The sequence below is a fragment of the Rhinichthys klamathensis genome, unplaced genomic scaffold (genome assembly GCF_029890125.1).
Source record: "Rhinichthys klamathensis goyatoka isolate OS25496 unplaced genomic scaffold, OSU_Roscu_1.1 h1tg000429l_1, whole genome shotgun sequence".
Classification (NCBI taxonomy): Eukaryota; Metazoa; Chordata; class Actinopteri; order Cypriniformes; family Leuciscidae; genus Rhinichthys; species Rhinichthys klamathensis.
Genome location: NW_026606925.1, coordinates 1,582,000 through 1,593,025, shown reverse-complemented (window position 1 = coordinate 1,593,025; position 11,026 = coordinate 1,582,000). Strand labels below are relative to the sequence as shown.

The 11,026-nt window shown below is 38.6% G+C and overlaps 1 protein-coding gene across 1 annotated transcript in view; it reads right to left on the bottom strand.

Annotated features, from left to right (window-relative positions):
- Positions 1-3,862: 3,862 nt before the first annotated feature.
- LOC130071105 (uncharacterized) overlaps positions 3,863-11,026 on the bottom strand; it is a 91,875-nt gene continuing 84,711 nt past the window's right edge. The window contains exons 10-14 of the mRNA XM_056235720.1: positions 7,633-7,799; positions 7,387-7,526; positions 7,106-7,197; positions 4,703-4,819; positions 3,863-3,874 (exon numbers count right to left, since the gene is read on the bottom strand). Of these exons, the coding sequence (XP_056091695.1) occupies positions 3,863-3,874; positions 4,703-4,819; positions 7,106-7,197; positions 7,387-7,526; positions 7,633-7,799 (528 nt within the window). The remainder of the gene's footprint in view (positions 3,875-4,702; positions 4,820-7,105; positions 7,198-7,386; positions 7,527-7,632; positions 7,800-11,026) is intronic.

Below are 11,026 nucleotides of genomic sequence, written 5' to 3'. Positions count from 1 at the left end.
ATTTGTGAATTTCGACTGTAATACTATACAGCTTGTATGAATGGGAGGGACAATTGACAAGCTAGCTGACAGCTAGCTAACGTTACAGTATACACGCTAGCATGTAGCCTGGCTTTAAAGCAAACATATGAATATTTAAATTCGGCTTTGTGACTTAATAGCCTGTATTTAGCGGCTTTACTGTGTACTAGGTTTCATAAACCTTCTTGAAGTTTATTACTTTGTGTTTGATTTATAAAGATGTGTCAAGAATTTAATTGTTATGCAAAAATATTCTTCCTATTTTTTTTAAATACAACATTTTGAAAATAGGACCTACTGTGTGAGCCTATATTGACCTACAAACTGTATTTATTATAATATGTGTCTTGAGCACTTCAGCGAGTTTATTTTTAAACTGACAAGTTACTTTTGTTTAAATTTGTACAAAATAAACAGCATTTTCCCTCATTAGTACATAACTGTTTTACTATCATTGCTCAAGACTTGATATTAGAATATTGTTATCCTGTAACAGTAATTTAATCAAAATGTTTATAGCCACTATGAAGAATATAAGAGAGAGATCAACGGCCGCTTTGTTGTCAATTCAGGCTTGTAATTGATGCCGATGCTGTAATCATTATAAGGTGAGTATACGTTGGTTTGACGATCAGATGTAATAAAATTCCTTGTTGTGTTATACAATTACAAACATTCGGACTCTGACTTTTATTTTATTTTGATTAAAAAAATGTGTGCATGCGCTAACACAAAAAGTCCCACAGCTGGGACTGAACTACAGGTAGCCCTAATACAAATTAAATGTAGTCACGCAACACTGATGTTGAACATTAACAATTTGAGAACAAAGTAATTTGAACGGTTTGACGTGATATGATAAGCGATCGTTAGATTTAATCAGCGCGATTTACTGCAATGCTTTTTCCCCTTAGTTGGTCAGAACAAAAGTGGATGTTACTTACTTGTTCAGATTAAAATGTGAAAATTATTATGTTGGTTTTACTTCCAAAAAAGAATAATCTGTGATTCTGAATGCCAGTATCCACACCGGCGGCGACTGACAGCCACACATTCTCCTCAAAACATTGTGTTCATCCACGCTGTGCCGTGTCGGGGGTGCCGAGGCACAACTCACGTAAAGCTGATAATTCCGCGAATGACTGCAATTGCAGATTTCGAACAGAGATGGCGACAAAGAGGAAAAACTGCAGACTGCAGCTTTAATTATGTTCTTATTTTTCATTATGTTTTTTTTTCTTGTCTTTTTTCTTATATTATAAATTTTAAGTGCACTAAATGATTGGACAATCCTTCATAACCAGAGAGAAGTCTGACGTTTAACCAGAAGGTCCAGTTGACATTTTGATGAAACATTAAAACAAATAAAATGAAATGTGAAATTGTTCACAATTAATCTAGAAAATATATAAGTTTTTGCACTCTAGCAGAGAATTGGTGCATACAGAAATTATTTGACGTAAATGAATGACACAATGTGCTTATAAGGTTTGAAAAAAAAAAATCATAGATGTTAATAAAATTAATGATTCTTACCTTCTCGTCCATTCACATTTCCCCAATGAGTAAAAACCCAGAGGGAACTGATGATTGACCTTTTTTTTTCACATATTTATTTTTTTGATATTGTTGCTAATTTATAAAACACCATCTGAATGATAATGAATCACTAATTATTGACAATGTTGGAGGCAACTCTAGACACAAATAATCTGCAACAAACTGACGTTTCTGTGGAATCACTACCTGATAACACAAACATCAAGTCGGCTGTCAAACTATTTACATACACAAATGAGCATCTATTCAACATACAATTTGATTAGTAAAGTAGATCTAAAAAATAAACTGAGAAATACTATCCTAGAGATCAAGTGACAAGCAACCCTTCAAAAGTTTGGAATCAGTAAAAACACAGAGAGACTGAAGACTGGAGTTATAATGCTGAAAATCCAGCTTTGATCACAGGAATAAATTAGGCTACGTTTTACAATATATTCATATAGAAAACAAATATTTTAAATTGTAATATTTCACAGTATTTTGGTTCCACTTTATTTTGATGGTCCCTTTAACACATTCTGTTGACTACAAGTAACATTGCACTTACATGTCTGCTCTGATTAGAGTATTAGTAGAGTATTTAATATTCAACAATATTATTGATCTGCCTTACTTCAGGTGGACATTGACGCAATTTTCTTTTAGAAACAAACTTTGTTGTATTATTTTCATGTTATCACTGTGAAGCTGCTTTGATTAAATATGTATTGTAAAAAGCGCTATATAAATAAAGGTGACTTGACTTGACTAGAGTATAGAGTATTAATAGACTGGTAGGGTTAGGGTTAGAATAAATTGGCATGTAGTTGCAAAGTTACTTATAGTTAGTAGAGTGTCTGTTGGAGGACCATCACAATAAAGTGTTGGCAGATATTAAGCAGACAGTCTACTAATACTCTAATGAGAGGTAGTTGACATCTAAAGTCAACAGAACGTCAAAATAAAGTGTTAACAATATTTCTGTTTTCACTATAATGTGAAAAGTTTCAAATAAAAGTCTTTCAAACAGACTGAGAAAGGCAAGAAAAGTCATGACTGGTGATGATCATCATTGTGTTCAGCACAGATGTTCAGGGTGTTTTCTGCTGTGTACAAATGCCTTTAAGTTTACACAGACTTCTCAAATCAGCTGCAAAAACACAGACAAACAAATAAAATTCAAATAAGCGAACCCTGGTGTGTGTTACTGAAACCGGAGCCTATGATGGGCTGATGTTCGGTGGGGAATATATACGAAGTGCAAACCTCACATGTTTCTGATTGCTGCACGATGTCGTGACTGATTCTCTTTTAACCTGCACTTAAACAAACAGTACACAGTTCTGAGAACGTTTTGGTTACTAGTGTAACCCTCGTTCCCTGATGGGGGGAACAGAGACGTTGTGTTGAAATACCTACGTATATCATTAGGATAGGTAGTTAAAGGGATAGTTCACCCCAAACTGAAAACTCTGTCAGTAATTACTTGTTGTTTAACCCCGTAAGACTTTCGTTCATCTTCAGAACACAGATTAAGATATTTTTGATTAAATCTGAGAGCTGGATCACTCCTCCATAGGCTTCTTAAGGGATCGAAACTGGCCGGCCCAAAAGTTATGAAAGACATCGTTAAAATAGTCCGAGTGACTACAGTGGCTCAATCTTAAGTTTATCAAGCGACGAGAATACTTTCTGTGCGCAAAAAACAAACAAAAATAAAGACTTTATTCAACTACTCATTTCCTTCTCTGTGGGCCTCGAGATTTCACGTAGTGTAACAGCGCAGCGCTTCTGTGTTGTACGTCACACGCAGGCTCACTATTGGCCGACGCTGGTCATGTGTGTGATGCGTGTGGCGTACAACCCAGAAGCTTTGCGCTGTTCCACTCCAAACTATTCCACCACATTTCTCACTCATAAAAATGGGGGATAAAATGAACAAATAAATAAAAACAACAGTTATTCGTCACACATGCGCTGTTCTCCATCATCATTTCAGCTCCACAGGAATGTTACCAAATATGCACAGTATGAAACAGCAGGGAATTTAATAAAAAAAAGTATTAAACTCATAATACATAGAGATTTGTAACAAATGGGTTGCAATAATGAGGAGAAAAGAATATAAAGGCAGCAGTCTTCCTTTTATTAATGAAGGAACTCAGAAACAGAACAAGCAACTTAAAACATTAAGTAAAACTGACAAAGCACTGAAAGAAACACCGGGCTTAAGAAAACAGAGAAAAACAATCAAAGAAAGATGAAACACCAGAGCCCACTTAATCAAACCATTTGTAACCTATGAGACTAACTGAAACACAGAGAAACCAGAGGAAACTTAGGCACAGAACATCTAGGTTACAACTGTAACTTTTATAAAATGTTATATTTATTACTATATATTTTTTAATGCTATATGTTGACATTATACAATGTTTTCTGGTTCTTAAAGGTTTGAATCAACAGAAACGGTGAAGCAGAAGTGATTTAAAGTCCCCCTGTGGTGAAAATGAAGCTTGTAATTTTGTGTCTATGTGGTGTTTTTAATATGCTTTAAGACAAACCATGTGTAAGTTCATAAGTCGACAGCATTGCTGAGTATTTTCTGCTTAAAACTGCAGTGAACCAAAGACAGTCTCAAACACACGGTTTGAAATCGCTGGTGTTTCTGACGTCACAAACGACCTTGTAACCAATCAGATCAACGTGTGATCGTCAACCAGTGGATCTCTGAGCTGAGGGAGTGAGTGGAGGCGGGGCTCATTTGCATATTCATTGAACCGCGTATACTAAATGAGGCGAGGGTGCCAAGATATTTTAAGGCATGAGACATTTTTTAAGGAAAAAACTTAAATATGTCATTTTGGTGATCAAAGATGAGTTTTAAGGGATACAGTTATTGACTACAGGGGGACTTTAACAGTCTTTACACTGAAAACACGTAATTATGAAGATATTTAATTTTGTGTGTTTAGAATCAGATCAATATGAATGTGAATTTAGAGAGTCGAAGACTGTTGATTTCAAGGGAATTTTCTGTTCTACAAGGACCTGTAAATGAATTTTTTTTGCTCATTACGCATTACAATCATTTTAAAATCATTTCCATTTGTGCAGCTTATTTCATATGTTATTTTACAGTTGAGAGAACAGACTCACGTTTAGCATCCTTCACCTTCTGGATAACCCGTTTAGGAGTTTGAGTCCATCGCAGTGTCACATCTGCGAATCCTCGATCAGCAAGAGCAGATCCCAACTGAAAATAACATTAATACTGAAATTATTAGATCAGAATGTGATGATAGACTCACAAATTCCTCCCCAAAAAGCACAGTATGTCAATGTGATGTCAATGTGACGCTGAACTCCAACTAATCCAACATCCCTCAGACGTCATGTTTCGGTTGAAAATGAAAGTCGTTTGTTTGACGTCAAGCTCCAATGTCAGATGATATTGTTTACTTGATGATAAAGATATAATCATCATATAGTGGTCTGTTTCACTGGTGTCATCCAGAGTCTGTCCTTTTGATAAGCACACATTTTGTACTATTAATTATAACAAACCTATAGTTCTGCATTGTCCACTAAAGCATTTTCAGCATCAACTAGACTCACTCAGACATCAACAATCAGTGTATGAATATCAACAATGGTGACATGCTGAATGCTACAATGCATTTTGGGAGCCATAGATGAGTTTAGTATGATGCACCCAGAACGTATTGGGGCATGAAGCATGTCACATCACATACTTTTTGCAAGGGAGCGCCTCTTGCCAAAGCCCTGAAGACAGAAGCTTGTCAAGCGCTGACTCTAATGGTTCAAAAAGGGGTCTCGACTAGCTCCTCAAGGACTATGGCCAAGACCCACAAAGGGATCTTTGCTCTGACGGGAGGACAATCAGAGTGAGACTGGAGCAGTCAATCAGAGTGTGGCAAACCCGATATGAAAGCCACCAATACCCTGAGATTAGCGGGGCATGGGGCCTGCTGATCATTTCTAATGGATTGGCCATTGGACTAAATCCCCTGTCTCTGAGCCACAGCTGAAACAGTCTCATGTGCGGAAGGCTTAAAGTTATCAAAACTTTAGGGCAAAATCAGCCAGTCTTTCTATGCTATTTAAAGTGCGGATGTCCTGGAGTTGATTAATTTCTACATGACAACATGCGTCCTTGTGATTGGTTGTGACAAACCAATCGTTGTGTTGGATCTAAGACACAATCATCTTGATCGTTAGCATCTTGAACTTGTATGTTCTGAGAGAACAGATCAGACTGTAGAGATCTAAAATCGGATGCAATGCCCATATTTTTTTTGGAACCAGAAAGTACAGACTGTAATAGCCTGACTCTCTCTCTGAGAGGGGAACTTGGCCCCTTTGCCCAAAAGAGTTTGCAGGTCTTGTGACAGCAAATGCATCTGCACCAGTTTCATGGTAGTGGAGACCATGGCGTTGAAACACAGAGGGCGGTGAGCAAACTGTATTCTGTAACGCCTTTCTACTGTTTTAAAACCCAAGGAGGGTTAGGAGTTTCCACACTGCCAACGTCTCTGAAAGGGGCACTAGTTTTGATACTTCATCTTTTTGGGAGGTATGTTAAATGTTCTGTGTCCTGAGAGATAGCAGGAAGCAACAGAATATTCAACATTTTGCTGGAAACCACCGCCGCCCAAAACACCAAAGGTTGTGGGGAAGTCATTTACCACGCGCGCCAGCATCAGTTGTGCGCTCGGTTATTATTGGCATTGATTTGTCGCCATAGCTCTTCAGCAGCAGACTGTCACGATCTGAAGAGAGTGAGAGAGAAAGGGAAGGACCCGTCTCCTCAGCCAGATCGACTCGCGATATGAGAAAAAAAAAACCCGAGATGAGGACAAAGCACTTTAATGGAGAACAACTCGCAGTGCTCGCACTAGCCATGCTCAAATGCAAATACTCAAAGCAGAGCTCATTGCTTATCATAGTCAGGGATGGGCCATGAGCACGGAGGCGTGCATCTCATAACTGTTTACGACAAGATGTTCTCTTTTTTTCACATTGAGAAATTTCTGCTCACTTACAGCTGTAACTCTAACTCCATACAAAGTGGACAGATAGGGAGCTTAGCACACACACACACACAATATGGTTCTCTGAAGAAAAAGAAACCTGAAAGTTCACCTGTTTCAAGTCTATTTATAGCCTTTCACGAGTGTGCATTCTAATGACATCATCATCAGAGGTTATTTAAAGCCATGTTCTTGGCGTGTTTGCTTCACAACAGGTCAAACAAAGATGTTTTCCCATAGCGCTGTCAGCGTAGCACTGAGAGTAGCTTTTGATAGCATTTTACCACTATAAAGTATATTTTGAGGAATGGAAAGATTCCATGAATGTTAAAGGTTCTTAATGGAATAATTAATGCCAATAAATAACCTTTTTATGTTTACTATAAAATGCAGCAAAAAATAAATGACTTGAGAATAATTTGGCCTAATATACAATATCTATGTTTCTCACAGTAATCATAAAGATTGAATTGGTTTCTTTCTCTCACCTGTTTCAGGACATTTTCTCTCATTGAAAGGTCAGTCAAATCATTGCCGGAGTTAAACTGCATTTTTACAAATGACCTTTTTAAACAGGGACCTAAACAAACACAGTCATACATGTAAATACATAAAACTTCGAATTCAAGGAAATATTAATATTGGAACCTACACATTGGCATTTATTAAAACATTTCCCTGTTCCTCACTGTGTCTTGTTGACAAAAATATATGACGATGTGAAGACATTATTATTATCTGATATTAAAAACCAATATGAGTGATGTACCTTCTCCATAGACCTTCACCTCACAGAGAGTGAGTATCTTCATGTCTCCAGGAATGATCAGATTCACATAACGTCCCTCCATCCCGCCACATGAGTAGTTGTAGGACTCGCCTGCTGTAATAGCAGGAATAACAGCACATCTACAGACAGAGAGAGAAACAGATGAAGGAGATCAAGATACTGTCGTTTATTCAAATTCACATTTGTACTCAAGCTCTCATGTTCTTTCAAACTCAAGAGACTCACATGGGATTGTTGCTGCCGTTGTTCTCCAAAGAGTTCCCGATGCGAATCTCCGCTCTGTTTATTCGTTCTGCACAGCAGTCTCGTCTGTTAGTGACGACCACTTTACTAACTCTGTAAATATGTCGCAGATCCAGCCTCCACCACGGGTTAGTCTGATTAAAGGAACACTTCACCCATTTGCATTAAGCTTTGTATTGTTAGAAACCCAGTCATATATTGTAATGATCGTGGATTTTTCCTTTATTTTTCCCTGAGATGGGAGAAATAAGGATTTAAGTGTTTTACTTCCTGCTTTTTATGACGTAAAAATCGTCATTTTGCGTCATAAAAAGCAGGAAGTCCCATTTCATTGAAAAGTGTAGAGACTACAAACACAAGCTCATCATTTATTCAGGGCGTGGGACTCACTCACGCTACAGACCTATCACAGATCAGTGGGTGGGACTTCACTTGCAGATACAGAAAGCAATATCAGCCATCTTGTTTGGAAGCTAAGCTGACAAGCGCTGTGGAGATAGGAAGTTACGACAATGACGGAAGAAACTAAACATGATATGGAAGAAGAGGATTTTGAAATTCTGCTGCTCGAATCCGGTGTTCGTGGCTATCTTTACGAGCCGCAGTATAGTGAAGAGCAGCTGAGGCTGAGGAGGAGCACAGGAGCCCGGACTGGCTCGCGCTGAGGCGGACTGAAGCGGACGAGGAGCCCGGACTGGCTCGAGCTGAGGCGGGCTGCTGGTGCGTGTGCTCTCGCTGTGCGCTACGGACAGAGTCCATCTGCTGCAGAGAATTTCAACGATCGCAATTTCTCCTGGACGAAATCTCTGGATCAGACGAGCACACGGACGTTTGTGTTGTGATGTGAACCATCCTCGTGTCGCACCGCATTTGTTCTGACTGGAACATACAGGTATCATGCAATAATTCACCATATAGAAAGAAATACAAACGAGGAGTAATTCGCTAATGAGTTTGCCAATGTAACGGGGTTCGTTGTTGTGGGAAGAATGAGACGGGAATCGGCGAACATTTAAACATTTTAATAGTAAAATAAACAAATACAAAACAAAAGTATAAGCCAGCAGCCCCTCACTGCTGGCCACACACAACAGAAACAAAACACACCATAAAATCAGGCCTGTTCCTCTCTCGATCTGGACTGTCGTCGCTCCTCGTTTTATGCGTCCGCTCCTCGGTGAGAGACGCGAGAGAGACCGGTGCGTCTTACAGATGTCGATCATTATCACTCACGCCACCGGCCTCGCGCCGCTCTCACGTCCCTCGTCCTGCTCGCCACAGCCAACTAACTATACATTTTGTGTGAAATGAATTTCTAACTCTGGTGGCAGCTCACGTTAGCCTTGTAGACGAGTGATTTATCTGATGTTTGCGCTGTTCTGGAGTAGTGGGAGTGGCTTGCGGAGCTGTGCAATGTGGTGCATTGTGGGAGTTGTTGTCTTTCATACAAATGCGCCCTAAAGTTATTTTCTGTCTTTTCTCGGTCAAGAGGGCACCAAATTCAAAATTTCTTTTACATGTCGACTACATATATGACCCACTTTCAATAAAGATTAATGTTGAAATGGGTGAAGTGTTCCTTTAAGGGTTGAGGAGCATCCCGTGTACAACTGCTGGAGACCTCGATCAACAGCCTTTTCAGCAAACCCGTCCCCAGATGTTGACGACTGTGTAGCGCCTGAAAATAGTTCCGTTGTGTTGAAGGAAGGTGGCCTATTTTCAGGCGCTGCGTCATATCATTACGCCTGCTGCTCTCATGGTACGGCAGTGAAGTTTCTTGATTATTACGCAGGAATGAGAGTATAGTTCCTAGCCATATCAGCCTAGAAAATCGCAACTTTACATTTTCCGTCGGTCTTAGTGCACGATGTAACTACAGAAGAGTCAAGTTTTAAATAGGAAAAATATCGAAACTCTTTGGTCATTTTTTTTTTTAGAAATGCTAATGGTCTTGTCCACTCCAATGATGTATGCTAAGCTATGCTAAAAGTGGTACCGCCAGAACCGGAGATCGGCTGAATGGATTCAAAAACGGTAAAACTCAACAGTTTAACTCTGGGGGAGTTGTAAAATGAGCCTATTTCCAAAAAAAGTGGAGTATCCCTTTAACTCCGAGGGCAGAATTTGCTTTATTTTACGCAAGACAAAGACTTTACGAATCGGGAAATTAGTAAGGGTGTCTTCTAGCAAAGTCGTGAAACAGAACAAGCACTAATATTATTGCAGCTCTTAAAGGCTGAGTTTACACTGGCACAAATCTGATCTTTCACTCACATCTGACACAGATCAGAATTTGTTGCACACGTGTAAACATAAAAATCCGCATGAGATTTGTGTTTTTTTCGCATCCGATCTGAGCCACTTCCAAATGTGGTTTTAAATCAGATACATATACGACATCCGGCCTCCGTCTAAACATGCATATCCGATTTCCCTTTGAATTTCAAGCTACCGCAAGGTGAGGACGACACTTTTATTCACAAAGATTGCTTTTTAATGTGGTATTATGGGGCACATTACATGCACAGCTTTTAATAGAGGTGGAAACTTTATATGTATCTTTGTAAAGGAAATACATTCAGAAACATTCAGGAGCTGCCTGTGACTTTATAAATAAAACAGCTTGACTACTGAAAGCTACATTATATTCCTCAGCAATGAGGTGATAACTTTGCTGTAATTAAACCAACAAGCTTCCCTATTAGGTTACGAGCGCGCACCCGCTCACTCTCTCTCTCTGGTTAATTCATTGTTAACCATATATATATATATATATATATATATATATATATATATATATATATATATATATATATATATTACAGCGCTACTTTATTTCATTTCAGAGTTCTAGATCTTGGCTGTAGATACAAAAATTATTTCCGGACTCTATATATGTGACCCGTCAGATTTTGTGCTGCAAAACATTCATGAAACATGACAGCTGTTATATTGTCCATGCTAGCAAATAATCATGACCACCTGACATGAATTATATAAATAATTTTAATAGCACACCCATTCAAACCTGGGTCTATCATGTGCTTAGTAAAACAATCACCGAAAATAATTTTGAGCAGGCATTAATGTAAACCCACATATCGGATTCCAGTCCTATATGGTAAATGTAAATAGGCGGGCCAAAAAAATCAGATATGGTCAAAAGACCGGATCTGTGCATTAAGACTTGCAGTGTAAATGCAGCCAAAAATTCAAACAGTGTTTTACAGGTGAACACTAGGTCTATAAATAAAACAATGGCAAACTACTATCAAAAAATGTATTCATTGGATGTCACAAACCCTGGAATTAAAATTAGTAACTTTCAGGAGAACATTTTATTGGCATGTTTACTGGAGGAGGATAGGGAGATACT